Source organism: Staurois parvus, unplaced genomic scaffold, assembly GCF_062004578.1.
Source record: "Staurois parvus isolate SC_StPar_1 unplaced genomic scaffold, SC_StPar_1.0 ptg000784l, whole genome shotgun sequence".
Lineage (NCBI taxonomy): Eukaryota > Metazoa > Chordata > Amphibia > Anura > Ranidae > Staurois > Staurois parvus.
The window spans coordinates 1-18,912 of NW_028318580.1; the positions used below are offsets into that span (position 1 = coordinate 1).

The following is an 18,912-nucleotide window of genomic DNA, read 5'->3' on the forward strand; positions in this document are numbered from 1 at the left end:
TGATGATAATTTAAAGTGTTACTAAACCCAGGAGCCTGCATTCACTATATCTGGTCTCCCACAACACACATAACTTGGACTTGCAATTAATTTAGTAAATATAAACTGCTAAATACCTTTTTCATCAGCAGTTAGAGCAGTCTTGTGAATTCTATCAGTGTCCAGCCAAGCACATGTTAAAGCTTGTAAGAGGAGTCTTCATTTTACTATAGGAGGATGCAGATCCCCTGTCTCTGTCTGGACATTGCTGATTGGCCCTGTGCTGATCACATGCACTCTCCCAAGAAAAAAAAAAAAAACTCTAGGAATACACGCCAAACTGAGAATATGCAGAGTGTCTCCACACAATATGTCTTAGCAGATAAGAGGGGGGTACTGGAAGAAGGGGAGGTTCAGAGAAGACAGGATCAAACAGTCTTTCTACATAATGCAGAGGAATAACCCCTTAGGTTCCACAGAGTATAACAAGCATGCTTTACTGCATATACAGATTAGTTTTACTGTTGTGGGTTTAGTAACAGTTTAAAGGTTGGGCTGTTCTCTCATTGATTCTGCAAAGACAGTTCCAACAATAATCGAATAGAAGAAAATGTATAGGGTCAGCTCCCCATAAAGTCATATTTAAGTTTTAGGGGAGCCTAGTGGACTGTGTCTGCACTTGACTTTTTATATATCTCCTCCTAATGGCTACATCAGGTTTGCGGATCCAGGCATTTAGGAACAGGAATCTCACCAACTGAGCCCCTGACAAAAATTTAGACTGATTGAACTTTCCAGCATCTACTCAACATTGACATATTTCACTTATGGGTCAACTGATCCTTTAATCTATTCCCTCTCTCTAAATCAGCCATTTCTATAACAGCAACATATGAAATCACTAATAATGTATGACAGAGAAGCTTTTGTATGTGCAGTATTAAAAGCACAGCAATAATTGTGTGACCTTTTACCAAAGTTACAATTTCTCAGCATGAATGTATGGTGGTAAATGCCACTGCCACTGCCCTGGACTCAACAACGTTCTGAGATGATCAGTTGGTGACCGACAGGATGAAACTGAACAGAAAGGGTCCACCTAAATGGTTTACAGCAGGGGTCCAGACCATTGTTATGGGCCATTACCATTTGGTATTTCTAATTATTCCATTACAGTTTTAATGGGTAAACTCTAAATATTTAAACAAGAAACTTGTATTTTCTAGATTACCGAGATAACAGTTTTCGTGTTATGATTTATAATACATATTTTGCAAAGCAGTACAAAATCACATTGGGCGAAGACTGCAGATAATGAACAGCTATTGTACTCTGAATATATTAGAACATACTGCGTGTAGCACGTTTCATTCAGAGAGTAATTTACCAGTCTTGTAAAATACGTAAATGATAAGCAGAAATTAAAAAAATGAAAATTGATATTGTTATCCTAGCAGGCATAATTAAAATATTATAAGACAAAATCCAGCTCAATGGTTGTACGCATACAGTAGCTATCTCGCTGTAGAGCAATTACTGTGTATACTGGAACAAACCCAAACAAACTTTTTTCTTAACTAAATTAATATTCATTATTGTAGACCGCCAAAGCATCATCTCAACACAGATATAATCAGAACTATGTGATACATTCAATGAAAGAGCACATTCATTGTTCTGCCTCCAGCAGGAAAATTCACAGTCTGTCCTGCCTGCAAGAATTGGACACTAACTGGAGCCTGGAGTAAATTTACTGTTTTGCAGAAACCATTATCTATTTAGTTATTAAAAACTCCCATCATCTTTCATTCTAAGAAAAGAAAGCAGGTGCATCTTGGGAGCTCATTTGCCCTGTTGGGGACTGAACTTATATCCCCTACAAGTAGCATCGCTGGTGAGCATGGACTTGTTGCCAACCACAGCCTAATTATTTCCCACATTGATTGTTTGTATGTCTCATCTGTTTTTTTCCTAATCGTTTAACCCACCATGTTTTGTTAATAAAGCTTCAAGATTACATTAAGTCTGGCTTATTGCAGAATAGGAGGGTTTAGCTAGATGTAGAGTAACACAAAGGGAAACATGTAGCAAGGACAGAACATTCATAGTTTAATTATGAATACATTAAATGATTTACAAACAGTAATAGAGGACAGTGACTCAAAACAATGGCTTGGGCTTACTTCACATATGTGTTTTAATTTGGTGTGCTAAAAAATAACAAATGAAAAATGAACATAAAATGCACCTCAGTGTAATGATACCACATAACAGAAAAAGATGTGAATATACACTCACCGGACATTTTATTGGGTACACATTGCTAGTGCCAAGAAAATATCTCCCACACCATTGCACCACTACCACCAGCCTGAACCATTAATGCAAGGCAGTTTGGATCCATGCTTTCATGTTCTTTACGCCAAATTCTGGCCATACCATCTGAATGTTGAAGCTAAAATCGAGACTCAGACCAGGCAACATTTTTCTAATCTTCTGTTGTCCAATGAGCTTGTGTAAATTGTAACCTTCTTTTCCTGTTCTTAGCTGACAGGAGTGGCACCTGCTGTGGTCTTCTGCTGCTGTTGCCCATTTGCTTCAAGGTTCAACATGTTCAGAGATGGTATTCTGCATATCTTGGTTGTAACGAGTGGTTATTTGAGTTACTGTTGCCTTTCTATCATCTCAAACCAGTCTGCCCATTCTCCTCTGACGTCACCAAGGCATTTTCTTCCACACAACTGCCTCTCACTGGATATTTTCTCTATTTTTGACCAGTCTCTGTAAACCGTAGAGGTGGTTGTGTGTGAAAATCCCAGTAGATCAGCAGTTTTTGGATTACTGAGACCAACACCAACAGCCTGGCACCAACAACCATGCCATGTTCAAAGGCACTTACTGTATATTCCCCTTCTTCCACATTCTGATGCTCGGTTTTAACTTCAGCAAGTCATCGTCACCAAATCTAGATGCCTAAATGCACTGCCTTGCTGCCATGTGATTGGCTGATTAGCAATTTGTTACCAAGCAATTATTATTATTATGATACGGTATTTATAAAGCGCCAACAGTTCGCTCAGCGCTGTACATTACAATGGGAGACAGTACATGCAACAGTACAATAACAATACAATGCGATACACGAGGGGTTCGAGGGCCCTGCTCCTTGGAGCTTACAATCTAGGAGGGAGGGGATAATGGTACAGGAGGAAATAGCTGTGGGGGATGGAGTGGTAGGAAGAGTGGAGGAAGTCGGCAATTAGCAGGGGGTGGGGTAGGCTTCCCTGAAGAGGTTGAACAGTTGAACAATTGAACAGGTGTACCTAATAAAGTTGCTGGTGAGTGTAGGTTATTTTTTTTTTTGCTGCAATGCAATAACTATAACTTGAGTCACCCTGTAAAAAAAGAATACTTACATATCCAGTTCCATGTGTGTAATGTGTATAGAAATCCCAATGGAGCATTAATGTGACTATTTTTTTTTTATTTCTATTTGTGTTTTCATACTGGGAGAGCTGAGTGCTGTCACACAGACTATTACCTCTTGATAGAAGAATTGTGTACAGCAGAACAAATATAATATATGAAAAAAGGCATGAAGTCTTCCCAGGAATTCATATAAATTGCCACATACACCACAACCATGTTGCTTACAAACATGTCTGAAGGCCTAACTAATTAATGGGGCTCATCTACTTCTTGTTGCTTTTAGGTGGGAATGGAGTAAATAAGTACATTAATGGTCTTGTAAATTGAAAGCTTAAGTTGGCCATAGATGGACTGAAAATTGGCTGGTTCAGCAAGGACTGGTCTAATTTGGATCCATCTATGGCCATTCCCGCTCAAGAGAAGTTGATCTAATGATTGGATTCTTTCAAATGGGATTGTTGCAAAATTTTAATTTTATCTGCACATCAGCCAATCAGCTGCAGCACTGATCAGTGTATTCTGACAGATGAGGAGTCCCACTGTCCCAATACAATAGCACAGTGAGGAGGATTCCTCCATCCACCTCACTTATACTGTATGGATGGGAAAATCCATTTTTTTTCTTTTTTGATCATCCCACTGGTTGAAAAAATAAAATTCATCTGTGGCCAGCTTTACTCTTTACTTATCACTTTCAGTGATATATGCATCATGAATTCATATTGTTTGCACACTGGTCTGTAAGCAAACTAATTTTGTATATATGGGTGTTAAAAGGTAACTCCATTTTTATACACTATATGGTGGTTCTAAAGGCTAGGTGTTTTTTACCTTAATGCATTGCCTTCATTAATGTAAAAACCACCCCACTAACTTTTTCCCTCTGCCCACCCCCAAACATATACCTGAGCCTGTCAGCGATCCAGCACTGTGCCTGGCTGCACTCTTCTCTCCCTTCTCTTCCTCTTCTCACAGAGACTTGGGCTTTGCTTGCTGTCAATAAATGCTGTGAGTAGGGACTGGGGGCAGGGCTGAGCCACACTGTGTGCGTCTATGGAGTGTGGCTCCATAGACACACAGTTCGGGAGACTGTGTGCCCCCATAGCAATTTGTTTGCTAAAGTTGCACACAGAGAAGATGACGAGCCCGGAATGCCAATGGGGGACCCCAGAAGAGTAGGACCAGGGCTGCTCTGTGCAAAACCATTACACCGAGCAGGTAAGTAAGCATGTTATTTGTTAATTTAATAAAAATAAGCCAGACTTTAAAATCACTTTAAATTAATATTTTGAGTCAGCACATAAAAATAATCAGCTCTACACATAATATTAATTATATTGCCCCATTATGTTTATATAGTTCCTATTATGCCCAGATGAGAATTTTATATTTAACCTGATGGCATAGGATCCTCCAGAAGTCTACAGCTTATGATGAAATGATCAATAAGACATGGCATTACATTGCATTTTCACTTGACCACAATGTAAAGAATGTCAACTAACCACAGTGTTCCTGTATGTATGTGATAGAACAATATTGGTTGTGAATTTTATCTACCTCAGAATATAAATACACTATATATACACCTATATATACTGTATTTGTACAATGTAAAAGTGGAATTAAGAAGCAACATTAAGTGAAATAAAGCGGTATTAAACCCAAAAGCAAACATTATATTGCAGCTTACCAGTTCTTAGATGTGGTGGCCGCATTAGTTTCCTTGTTAGGCTTTCAGGTTTCTATTTTCATCTAGTGATCCAGATTTGTTGTTTTTTACAAATTTTTCACAAGCTCAAGCTCTCCAGCAGTATGTATCAATTTACATGAATGAGACACACCGCTTAATACTGGCAGTGGTGATTAAAATTACTAGCTTTTATTTATTCATGAAAAAGCTTTATCCCAAAAGGAAAACAACTGTTTTGCTGCAACTGATTATAAAGCTTGAGCTGGATTTTGGCTTCAAATTGTTACTGTATTTAATCAACTAATACATGCAACATTCTCCTTCCTCCAGACTGACAATGCTGCTTTCTGCTGTACCCCCTGTGCCCATTCATCCAGAGTGGTGTCCCGCTAATACAGGAGGTGTGTTACTGGCCAGATCACCAAGTGAAAAAAAGAGGGGAAACAAAAATCAAAGAATAGAAAACTAACGCAGCCACCACATCTAATGATTGGTAAGATGCAATATAATACATGTTTGGCTTTGGATTTAATACTGCCTTAAGCATGGCAGTGATACAACAAGTTTCAGTGAATCCCAAATGCAATAGTTGACCTATCACAGGCATACATGGTAGAAGACTACATAGCTACTGTGATGGTTTTCTGGAATTTCAGCACATTTTAGGTGTACTTAAAGCGGAGTTGCAGCTGTAAAAAAAATAAAATAAAAGTCGGTAGCTACAAAAACTGTAACTCCTGACTTTTAAAATACAGTCACTTACCTGTCCCTCGGTCCAGCGGTGTCTTCACCACGGCTGATTTCACCCGCCGTCTTCTCTCCCTGGCACCGGCATCAGTGTGGGCACCCGGCTGTGACAGCTTGCTTCTTTACAGCCAGGTGCCCAATGCACATGCGCGAGAAGTGCTGGTCTTTGTGAATGGCCCCGTAGTCTTCTGGGACCTGTCACGTGTCCCAGAATAACTACAGGGGGGTGGGGGGGATAACTCCCGCTTCCGATCGCCTCAGGCGATTGCAGCAGATGTGGGAGCGGGTACTTGGCAAATTCAGGTACCAGCTCCCCAAAGGTGCCAATCCTTAATGGGGAGTGGGGGACAAAGACTTAAAGCAGAACTTCCCCTTTTGGGTGGAGCTCCACTTTAAGGAGGGTCAATTGTGATAGGGATTAAGACTAGGTTCACATCTATGCAGTTTGCGTTTGATCAGTTTCTGCATTGCATGTTGCGTTTTTTTTTGGGGAGAAAAGTATGTGATGCTAGGCAGATTTAAAAACGCAAACTGAATCAAAAACACGGCAAAAAACACATCACATACTTTTCTGCAGCATTTCCATTGAAGTCAATAGAACCAAAAAAGCAACTCTATGCGTTCAAAAAAAGTCCCTGACCCTTTCCAAAAAATGCACCAGGTGAAAATGCTGAGATGTGAACATGTCCTATAGGAAATTATGTTTAAATGGACTGTACTGCGGAAAATGCTTAGGTGTGAACCTAGGTAAAGAAGGATAATCGACCACCTGCACCATGAGTGGGAGCAATTATGGATCCTTCCAAACTGAAAAAATAAAAACAGCCTTGCAGGAACTGGACTACAATGTCCTCATACTGCTTCAGCAATTATGTCATCTGGCATTCAGATTTGGCAGGATAAAGTATGTTCCTGCCCAGCAGAAAAGTTTGCAGCTCAGCCAGAAAGGGCAGCAAAGAAATAAAATCATCAATGGTAATGAGTCCTAATACAGTCATCCTTCTGTCCCAAATTAAATATGTAACATGTTTACCAAGTCCCATCAGCATCAAGATGTTCGTTAGTCTACACACATAACGCAAGAAGGTCATAGGACTGTGTACATGACACACGTCCTAGCAGTTTACTTGGACCCCCAGTTCCCGTGGACCAGAGTCCTAATAAGGAATGGATCCTGTGTATGGTCTTTGATATTATAAATAGTCTGCAACTATACTCACAGAGACATTGTTAAGTACTGACGTGGAGAATCACCGATTTGGCAAGGAAAAAGTCTATAGTATAATACAGCCCAGTGACTATTGTACTGGCTGGTGATGGATGTACCTTTCTGGCCGCAGCAAACAGAAGTTTATGCAGGATGGGAGTAGCAAGTGCACGGAGGGTGGAATTTCCTGCAAGGAAGAGATGTAATCATGAATCAAGAAGTGTTTTCACTAAAACAAATAATGTCACAACCAAGAAAAACACATCCGAAATGTTAAGAAGATAAAGTTATGGTAATATGGAATTAGAGGCTTAGGATTTATTATCTTTTCTTTCAAGCACTTCAGACATGCTACACGAAAAACAATCTAACAACGTACACAGTTCCAGCAGGATTTGCTAAATAGATGAGGTCACTTCATATTTTAAATCTCTTAAATAAACCGAGTTCAAGCTTGCCTGTTATGTCCTATTGCAACATATAAAGGCAGCACAGTGTGCGCTATTTGCATCAATGCTGGCCACTGCTAGGGAAGAAGCCTAAGGCACTCCATACATGAAGACAATTTCTTTCCTGCAACCACAGACAGTGTTGACAGGGGAATCCCTCTCATCGAGCGATTGTATTTTTCTCGGCAGGGTGAAGACACCGATTATTGCTAGCGGCTGGACCAGCTGCTAGCAGTAATTGCATGCAAAACCCAGCAGGCTGGTTGTACTCAAGTTGATCGATCGACATGGTACATTCATCTTTTATCAATGAAAACCAGCGCAAACCCACATAATCAATTGCATTACTCAACTTAGAAAACCACTTTTGTGTTAATAAAAATATATATAATAAATTATATATAAATAAATTAATATAAAAATATTAAATTCATAAGTCCAGTGACTAAAAATCAAGTGACAAAAAAATCAAAAAATCCCAAAAAATATATATTTAACAGTCCCGTGACAAAAAAATCAAATAAATTATAATTTTCATTGGATTCTTCCGTGTTTATGATCCCTTCACCATCCACCAGTGCAGAAATCAACATTAACCGCACTCACCAGATAGTAGTGAGTCACACGCCTTTCAGGAATATTAAGAGCTCCTGGACCCCCTTTACTTTTTGTGAGACCTCCAAATGCTGTTTCTTCTTATGTCTGGGTACCTCTTCTGCTTACTCCTCTCACCGAATCCCCCAAGGAAAATCAGGAAGAAGAAAAGACCATAGCGTGATACCGTAGTAATTTCTCCTCAAAGTAATCTCTCCAGACCACTCACATTCTTTTGCGGGATATAACCCACCTTTTATTCAAAACAACAATAATTTTCTTCCAAAGTGATCCACTTTTCAAGTACACCGACTTTTTAAGAGACCCCACAGCCTCGTATGCAGCAGGATGGCAGACCTCAGCTACAGACTCATCTGCTAAGCTAAGATGGCCCCTTGGAACGCACCGCTCAGCGTGCGCTCCGCTCACCGGAAATGACGTCAGACGACGGAACAGGCAACCGGAAGTGCGTCAACGCGTTTCGCCCCACCCACAGGGCGTTATCAAGACGCTCTTAATATTCCTGAAAGGCGTGTGACTCACTACTATCTGGTGAGTGCGGTTAATGTTGATTTCTGCACTGGTGGATGGTGAAGGGATCATAAACACGGAAGAATCCAATGAAAATTATAATTTATTTGATTTTTTTGTCACGGGACTGTTAAATATATATTTTTTGGGATTTTTTGATTTTTTTGTCACTTGATTTTTAGTCACTGGACTTATGAATTTAATATTTTTATATTAATTTATTTATATATAATTTATTATATATATTTTTATTAACACAAAAGTGGTTTTCTAAGTTGAGTAATGCAATTGATTATGTGGGTTTGCGCTGGTTTTCATTGATAAAAGTTTTTTGGTTTTTTGTACCTGTGCACAGCAGCATCTCACGGGGATTTGTATGGTTAATAGGAGAGTCCTGGGCGCTGAGGTTTTGTTTTCTTTATAGACATGGTACATTCAGCCTGCCCATACAAGGTTTGAACCTCAGCCATTTTCTGCTGAACTGCCCAAGATTGGAACTGTCTATGGCCGACCTAATGCTTCCTCACTAGTGTGTATCAAAGGGAAAGCATAAAATTTTCAGGGCTCAAAATTTCCACTCGCCTGCTCGGGTCCTCAGGCCACTTCATGAAGTCTGTTTCTGATTGTTTGGTCAGAGACACTCACACCAGTGGCCTGCTGGTGGTCATTTTGTAGGGCTCTGGCAGTGCTCATCTTGTTCCTCCTTGCACAAAGGAGCAGATACCGGTCTTGCTGATGGGTTAAGGACCTTCTACAGCCCTGTCCAGCTCTCCTAGAGTAACTGCCTGTCTCCTGGAATCTCCTCCATGCTCTTGAGACTGTGCTGGGAGACACAGCAAACCTTCTGGCAATGGCACGTATTGATGTGCCATACTGGAGGAGTTGGACTGCCTGTGCAACCTCTGTAGGGTCCACGTATCGCCTCTTGCTACCAGTAGTAACACTGAACCTAGTCAAATGCAAACTAGTAAAAAACAGTCAGAAAAGATAAGCAGGGAAAAAAATGTCAGTTGCCTCCACCTGTAAAAACATTCCTGTTTTGTTGCCCATCTAATGCACCTGTTGCTAATATCATTAACACCAAAGCAGTTGAAACTGATTAACAACCCCCTCTGCTACTGAACTGACCAGATGAATATCCCAGGAGTTTAATTGACTTGATGCTATTCTCTGATTAAAAAAGTGTTCCTTTAATTTTTTTAAACAGTTTTTTAATCTGTATGCTGCCTGCCTTAAGTAAATATAATATACCTTCCTATTTATTTACTGCTTTATTTTTTTATTTATTCTGCAGTTGCTTCCTGGTTTCTGGCCAAGGCTAAAATGACGTCATACATTCCAGGAGTCTTCAGATGAATTTCAGGAAGTATACTGTATGCTAAATGCATCATCTGCCCTTGGGGGTGTTTTACAAAGTAATTTCTCGACAAAATAAAGCATGGAAACATGGATGGATGAGTTTGCTTTGAATATTAAAAATGAATTAAATAGCATTTTCAGTTTGTGACACTCAGATACAGTTAAGTTCTACTTTGAGTTCTATGAATTATCTATGGTAAGGACAGCAGGAGGTAAATGCAATGTGTCATATCCAAGATCTAGCTCTTCTAAAATAGCGCCTGGAGCATAGAGATATTGTTAGTTCTCTCCTTCCTACCTCTAATATTTTATGAATGGAATCTATGGGACCACCATTTGCAACTACTAATCCCATTTATAAAATAGAAAGCTTTGTGCTAATGTTATTGCTCCACTCACAGTTTCTGAAATGCTGGATCTAACACATTATGATTACCCCCATTTATTTTTATTATATTATTATTATTAATATACAGGATTTATATAGCGCCAACACTTTGCGCAGCGCTTTACAAAATGACTTCCATTTGTATATCCTTCAATGCTCCTTTAAAGTCATTTTTTATACGAAAATGCTCTTTCATATGTTTTTTTATCGAATTAAAATGTATGCCCAGCCCAAACTGTTCTTTTTAGTTTTTGGAAAGATTTGGGAAGGATGAGAACATCTGTTGAGTTTTTGCTGCTATTTGAGTCTTCCTTACTGTCAGAATGACATGGGTTTCACAAGACAGGCATGAGGAAAAATCTGCAACAGGATCACGAACAGCATTAAAAAGTTAGTGGCCGTCCAATCCATCCAGCTACATACCCTTTCACCAAAAACGAGGGGTGTGTGGCTTACTGTGATTGTACACACACATTGTAGCCCTGTAAAGAAAAAAGCAGCATGGCACATGTGAACCTCAGAAACAGAATGGGCTCATAATGCGCAAATATGTATTTCACATGTGGCTAGATGTGCGGTTTGTTGCACTCTGAATAACAAAAATGTACAAATTTTAATTCAGAGATTTGGATGTATCTGAACTTCCAAACTACAATAGTAGCAAATTTAAATGAATCCGAAACAACTAAATTTAATTTTGTCCAAAATTCTAATGGAATTTGAATCAAATTCAAAAAGGAAATCGAATTTGAAAACAAATTCAACATATAAACACATTGCTGAATATTGTTGATTTCCTTCAAAGACAATGTGGGGGAGATTTACTAAGGTAAAAGTTCAGCCAATCAGCTTCTAAGCTAAGCTTGTTCAATTAAGCTTTAGCAAGAAAACCTGTAAGCTGACTGGTTTCCATGCAGAAGAGCACGATATTCTGAGTGAACTAGCTTTCAAAAACCAGCTTTGAGTTTCAAAAAGAATAGAGTAGCATGAAACAGAATAGAATAGAGTACAACAGAATAGAATAAAATAGAATATAAAATAAAGGAATAGAACAGAACAGAATAGAAGGGAGTAAAACAACACAGAACAGAAAAGAATAGTTTAAAATAAAATAGAAAATAAAAGAATAGAAAAGAAAAAAAATAGAATAGAAAAAAATAGAAAGAATGTAGCTGTCTTCCGAAATTTGAATTTCGAAAAGAATAGATTAAAACAGAATAGAAAAAAATACAGTAAAACAGAATAGAATAAAATAGAATAGAAAATATAGGAATAGAATAGAAAAGAACAAAGTAAAACAGAACAGAATTGAATAGAGTAAAACAGAAAATAATAAAAATAGAAAAGCATAGTTGAAAATAAAAGAGTAGAATCGAAAAAATAGAATAGAAAAGAATAGAATAAAATAGAAAGAATATAGTGGTCTTACAAAATTCAAGTTGCAAAAAGAATAGAATAAAACAATAGAAAATAAAGAAACAGCATAGAAAAGAATAGAATAAAAAAATAGAATACAAATTAACAGAACAGAAAATAGAATATTAACATAATAGAATAGAACAGAAAAATATAACCGTCTTCCGAAATTCTAATTTCGAATAGAACCAACTATTCTTCACAGTAAATTCGGATCAATTTGATATTTTAGATTCAATATTTTTTATTAGAAAACTTCTAATCCATTGGAAAAATTTGAATCTGGTCAAAAACGAATAAACAAAACTAAACTGAATGAAACTAAATGAATTTTGTTACGAATGCAAACAAAACGAAATTAATAACTTAACCAATCAATTCGAAACAAAACAATTTTTTTTTGTTCTGCACATGTCTACATGCGGCATGTTGTCTATTTCTTTACTGAGCAATAAAAATCTGACACAACCTTCTAGCCTTCGTCTACTTTACAAAATAAAAGAGGCACATTTTAACCACTTTACAAATGCGCTATAGTCGAATGACGGCTACAGCGCGGTTGTCCAGTTCTGGAAGGGCGTCATATGACGTCCTCCCAGAACACACCCCCCTCTGCACGCCCTCAGCAGCGTGCAGCCAGTGCTGTCAGTGATCGCTGTGTCCTACGGACACAGCTGATCACATGACTAGGTTAAAGGCCAATCACAGCGGCCTTTTACCACATGATCAGCTGTGTCCAATGACACAGCAGATCACAATATAAATACAGTTGCCGGTTTTTGGCAGCACTGTCACAGCATGAGGAAAGTACCGCCAATAACCAGCAAGTATCACAGAGGACATCTGCACTGATAATCAGTGCCACCCATCAGTGCTGCCAGCGAGTGCCCATTAGTGCTGCATATCAGTGCCGCATCATCAGTGCCTCCTCATTAATGGCCACCAGTGCTGCCTTATCTGTGCCACCTATCAGTGCTGCCTATCTGTGCCACCTCATCAGTGATGCCTATCAGTGCCCATCATTGCAGCATTTCAGTGCTTCCTCATTAATGGCCACCAGTGCGGCCTCATCAGTGCCACCTATAAGTGCTGCCTATCTGTGCCACCTCATCAGTGCCCATCAGTGCAGCCTCATCAGCGAAGGAAAAAAATTACCAAAATTTAATAGAAGAAATAAAGAAAAACTTTTTCTTTTTGCTCTTTTTGGGTTTATAATCCAAAAAAAACCCCAGTGGCGATTAAACCCCACCAAAAGAAAGCTCTATGTGTGAACAAAATGATAAAAATTTCATATGGGTACAGTGTTGCATGACTGTGCAATTGTCATTCAAAGTGCGACAGCGATGAAAGCTGAAAATTGGCCTGGGCAGGAAGGGGGTATGAGTGCCCGGTAGGCAAGTGGTTAATAGTGTCCATGCGGTTGCTGGAGATTTTTCAGCACTTACTTTTAGTAAAAGGGGAAATCTCAGAATTTTAGAAAGCAGTAGAATCGCACCAGGGGTTGTAATTTCACCCCACTCTATACAAAACTAAAATAAAAAAACATTTTGGCAGGACATACTGTTTACCCTTCACATTCTATAGATTCTACGCCCCCTTTTCAGGTATAGAGCAACCCTTATAATCTAACTTTTCCAAACTGACTTTTCCTCCCCGTTCACAAAGTTACAAGTACTTTCTCCTCTTTTCCAAGCACAACTTTGGCTGAACTTGCAGCATTTTAAATATATGCCAACAATATTTCCAAGAATAGCATAAAGGGCCCAAAAGAGTCAGAAATTAGCTGAACATACATATGCAGATTTAGTCTTTTACATTAGCAGTAAAAAGCTGACGCAGTGATTATATCAGCTAATCTACATTTGTGTATCTGTACAAATTAGAACGTACAAACACTAATATGCCCTCCAAGGGCTGATGCACTATTGGTAAATAGATTCATAACAAAGGTAATGGGGAAGAAGTCGTCTGACAGAGGATCAATGTGAAACAGCAAGTAGGATGCAATTGTATCCCCTGGTCAATTCATTGCATCCCATCCTACATGGCTTTGTTCCAGAAAAACACAAAGGGCTCAATTCACTAACATTTATCACATGCAATGTTGGTGTCATAGCCTATTTGAATTTGAATACATTCTTGCATGAGATAATTTAGGAGGCCAATTCATTATTAAAAAAAAATGGAATATATGAAAAAAATATTATTATTTTATTGGTACTTATATAGAACTGTCAATTTACGCAGTATTTTACATACAAACACACACATATATATATTGTATATTCACATCAGTCCCTAACTCTCAGCCTGGGTTTACACTGATGCAGTGCAGAATTCGCACCGGTTTCTGTGCAAATTCTGCACAGAAATCATAAACGCACCCCGTTCATGTGAATCGCTGTGGGTGTGTATGTTAACCACTTGTCCTCCTGAGGATTTACCCCCCTTCCTCACCAGGCCATTTTTTGTGCTCCGACGCTGGTTTACTTTAACTGACAATTGCGCAATCATGCAATGCTGCACCCAAATGAAATTTATGTCCTTTTATCCCTCACGAATTGAGCTTTCTTTCAGTGGTATTTGATCGCCTGTGCGGTTTTATAATTTTATGGGCTATGAAAAAGAAAAAAGTCCGACAATTTTGAGAAAAAAAAAACAATGTATTTGACTTTTTGCTATTAAACATGTCCAGTAAAAGACATTTTAAAAATCAAATTTCGGCATAAATGTAGGCCAAAATGTATTCTGCTACATGTCTTTGCTAAAAAAAATCCCAATACATGTAAATTAACCAATTCAATACCGGGCACTTTTACCCCCTTCCTGCCTAGGCCATTTTTCAGGTTTCAGCGCTCTCACACTTCCATTTGAATGACAATTGCGCGGTCATACAACATTGTACCTAAACTAAAATTTTATCATTTTCTTCACACAACTAGACCTTTCTTTTGGTGGTATTTAATCACTGCCGGGGTTTTTATTTTTTGCTAAATTAACAAAAAAAGACCAAAACCTTTTTTTGTTTCTGTTGTAAAAGTTTGCAAATAAATAATTGTTCTTCATAAATTTAGGCCGAGATGTATTCTGCTACATGTCTTTGGTGAAAATAACCCAAAATAGGATGTATTTTTTAGTTTGTAGGAAAGTTATAGAGCTCACAAACTATGGTATAGATCTGAATATTGATCAATCCTGAAGTACTGACAGCCAATCTAATTTCTTGAGGTCCAAGAATGTCAGAACAGTACAGATATCCCCCAAATGACCCCTTTTTGCAAAGTAGACAGTCCGATGTACTTGATAAGAGGCATGGCGAGTTTTTTGAAGTTGTATTTTTTTGTCAGAATTTTTCGGAAAATGAAAAAATTAAAAAAATAATTTTCACTTTTTTTTTTTACATACTGTCACCAGTGCAGTACAGCGTCATCATATAACTGGCATGGCGGTGATCAGGGACACTGACTGGTGACAGTATGAAAAAAAAAAAAATATATATATATTTATTTATTTTTTTATTATTTTTAATTTTTTATTACATTTTTTTCTTTTTTTTTAGATTTTGTGTTTCATATTTCACTATGTCCAAAGTAGTACAATGTTACCATAGTAACCATTGTTTTTTTTTTTACACAATTTGCTTATAGCAAAGAATTACTTTGCTATAAGCAAGCATTTACCTGAATGACATCGATTCATTCAGGGTTTTTTTTTTTTTTGTGCTTAGCTGTGATTTGGCCACGGCTAATCACATGACATGTACATGTGATCGCTGTGACCATTCACAGCTAGACACTAGTATACAATGGATGGCATGAATGAAGCCATCCAATGTATACAACTGTCATGTGACCTGCTGTGATTGGTCACAGCAGGTCACATGGTACCGGCAACGGGGGCCGGTACTCAGATCTGTCATCGGCCGTGTCCGAGGTACACGGCCGGTGACAGATCGCGCCGCTGCGCGGCTCTGCAAGCGCATAAACTGCGCATGCCCGGGAGGATATCATGTCCACCCGGAAATCTACAGCATTTTGCTGGCCGCCAAATGGCTATTGGCCGAGCGGCTATTGGTTAATTAGTTTACATGAAAGTTATTGCGTTTGATAATGGCAGTGATCAGCGGGACCGCAGCAGGCATTCTGACACTGGGGGGAACTGACTTGGTGTCACTGACATCCTCAGTGACACAAATACAGTGATCAGTGCTAAGAAAAAAAAAAGTACTGGCACTGTACTAATGGCACTGGGCAGGAAGAGGTTAATATCGGGGGTGATCAAAGGTTTAACTGTGTACTGGGAGTGTTTTACTGGGGGATGGTGTGTTGGTGCTTCACTGTAAGCACACTGCTCTGGATGGCTGTGCTGTGCCCGAGCCAACAGGGAAGAGGACTGTTAGTAAACAAAGCAGCCCTCCTCCCCATCAGAGATCCTCAGTAATCAACGGGAGCCAGCCCAGTGATTGACAGCCGCAGCCACGATTGGCAGCGCACACCCCCTACCCAGAAATGAAAAATCAAACGTATATATATATATATATATGTGATTTTGTGCACCCCTGCGTCCTGTAGCAGTATATCTGCTATAGGGTGGCAGGGATGTGGTTAACAACACCCCAAAATCATTTCACAAAACAATGTGCATAATCGGATCGCATGGGTGTGAATACCCATGCGATCCATTTCTAGTGCAGACAAAAAAAGGGTCCTGCACCTTTTTGGTGCGTATGCGGTGCGATTTGAGCTATACAAAATGTGTGGCTCAAATTGCACCTCACCTAATTTGCATGTGATTTGCACTGGAATGTGGTACCGTTCCTGTGTGAATCACATGCAATGTTCTGCATCGCAGAAGTGTGACCTAAGGCTCAAGGAGCATACAATCTAAGGTTCCTAACTCACACTCATACATATACTACGGCCAATTTAGACAGGAACCAACTAACCTACCAGCATGTCTTTGAAATGTGGGAGGAAACCAAAGTACCCAGAGGAAACCCACACAGGCACAACATACAAACTCCAGGCAGGTAGTGCTTTGATTGGGATTTGAACCAATGACCCTAGTACTGCCAGGTGGAAGTGCTAACCATTTAGCCAAATGACAAATCACTTTTAAAATGCAATATTTCAAGTCAGTTCACCGAACAAAAAGTTCTTTGTCTCATAGGCATTTCATATTTTAGCAATGTAGAAAATAACAGAGGGGAAATGTAATATTGTCAGTTCAGGAATGTAAATTATTTGTACCACTACAGGAGGGACATCATTCCCAGAATGAAGACCCACTAAGAACGTTTTCATAGTTTCACATTTCTTAATGATCTCACTCTGGTAAAGTGTTAAAGCCTGTGATTAATTGAGATAAAACAACATAAAAAATACAAAATGAAGTGCTTAAAAAAAAAAAAGAATCGCAAAATAGAATATTTAACGCATTCACTAAGACACGTTTTTAAAGAATAGTGCATGCGATATTTAACTCTTAGTGAATTGACACCAAACTCACTAATATTGTATGGATTTAATATTTGACTTGTTACTTTTTTAGAATATAGGATTTAAAATAAGGTATAACCCCCCCCCAAGACCTCCTGCTCTCTAGTTCCCTGGTAGCCTCCTCCCGTGTTCGCCTCCAGGATTTCTCCAGAGCTACTCCCATCCTCTGGAACTCCCTTCCCAAACGTGTCCGACTATCTCCGCCTCTGTCCACTTTTAGACGATCCCTGAAAACTCATCTCTTCAGCCCACCTAACAACTGTACATGTGTTTTGTCCATCAGCCCATCCCCCACAGTATTACCTTTTGTATCTCTCGACCCTCCCTCTTAGCTCTAATGAGCAGGGCCCTCTGAATCCTCCTGTTTCAATTTGTATTGTAATTGTACTGGTGCCCTTATGTTGTAGAGCGCTGCATAAACTGTTGGCTCTATATAAATCCTGTATAATAATAATAACATTTTTGGAGGGTGTAATGGAGAGATTTAGATATTTTGAATAGTAACCAAACACAGCTGCAAAAGTTTAAACACCTTGGATGCGGTTTCCCTAGCCATCATTATGAAACAATAAAACCTTGCCATAACAATGAAAATGAAATGAACATTCCGATATGTTCATACAACATTCTACTGATGTATGGCCAGATTAGCTTTTGCTGCCTCAGTAATATGTTGTAATAAAAAGAGGAACTGATACAAATAGACCCTGCAGTCAGGGCTGCTGTTTGAAACCACGGGGCCTCATACAGCTAACCTGACAGCCCTCCTCCCAAGAAAAAAAAAAAAAGAAAAACAGTTTACTATGCTTCAGTTATGAATGAACACAGTGAGTGATATGTACCAATCACTCATTGTGTTCATTCAGGAATGGAAGGGTCTGGTAAATGTGACATTTTTACCAGAACATTCCCCCACGCTCTATCCTCTAGGATCCTATTGTGTGCTTGCACTTGCCAGTGGGAGGAAGAGGACAAAAGCTGGCAGCACTGTGGGGGCACAAAGGCAGGCCTGAGCAGCAGGGGGGAACATATGGTGCACAGGGAGGGTGGTGGGTGCAGTGCTGGAGGGCAATTACTGGAACCAATTCCCTGTATTGCTCTCTCTACAGCAGCTGAAAGCCAGCGGGAGGGAGAGGAGAAGAAGCCAGCTATCAGCTGCTGCAGAGAGAGCCATACAGGGGGTAGGTTCCAATAATTACCTCCCGCCATGCCAATCACCCCTCTGCCCAAATCCAATTCACCCAGCTGCCTGGGCCCCCTGCTGGTCTGGGCCCCATACAGGAGGACTGGTGGTACCCCCTTATCCACGACCCTGACTGCACTCCACGGAAATGAGTCACATAGACATTACCTTCCTTGTTATATAAGTAGACTTAAAATCTTTGGTGTCACACATACTTGACTCACCTAGTCTCCATGTCTGTATGCAGTATCTAACAGCCAGTGAAAAAAATATGCTGCTAACATTCCTATTCCTTCACCTGGGATTATGCAGACAGTTAAAAATTGATCAAGTTACATTGTTTATTGTGTTTGATAAAACTGATCAAGTTACATTGTTTATTGTGTTTGATAAAACTGATCAAGTTACATTGTTTATTGTGTTTGATAAAATCATTTTA

General features: G+C 39.2%; 1 protein-coding gene across 1 annotated transcript in view; it reads right to left on the bottom strand.

Moving 5' to 3' along the window:
- Positions 1 to 7,102: 7,102 nt before the first annotated feature.
- The window catches only part of LOC149444333 (glutamate carboxypeptidase 2-like), a gene marked incomplete at its 3' end in the record, with an annotated part of 113,942 nt that continues 102,132 nt past the window's right edge, over positions 7,103 to 18,912 (bottom strand). Inside the window, exon 11 of the mRNA XM_089654650.1 lies at positions 7,103 to 7,242. Within this exon, the coding sequence (XP_089510776.1) occupies positions 7,103 to 7,242 (140 nt within the window). The remainder of the gene's footprint in view (positions 7,243 to 18,912) is intronic.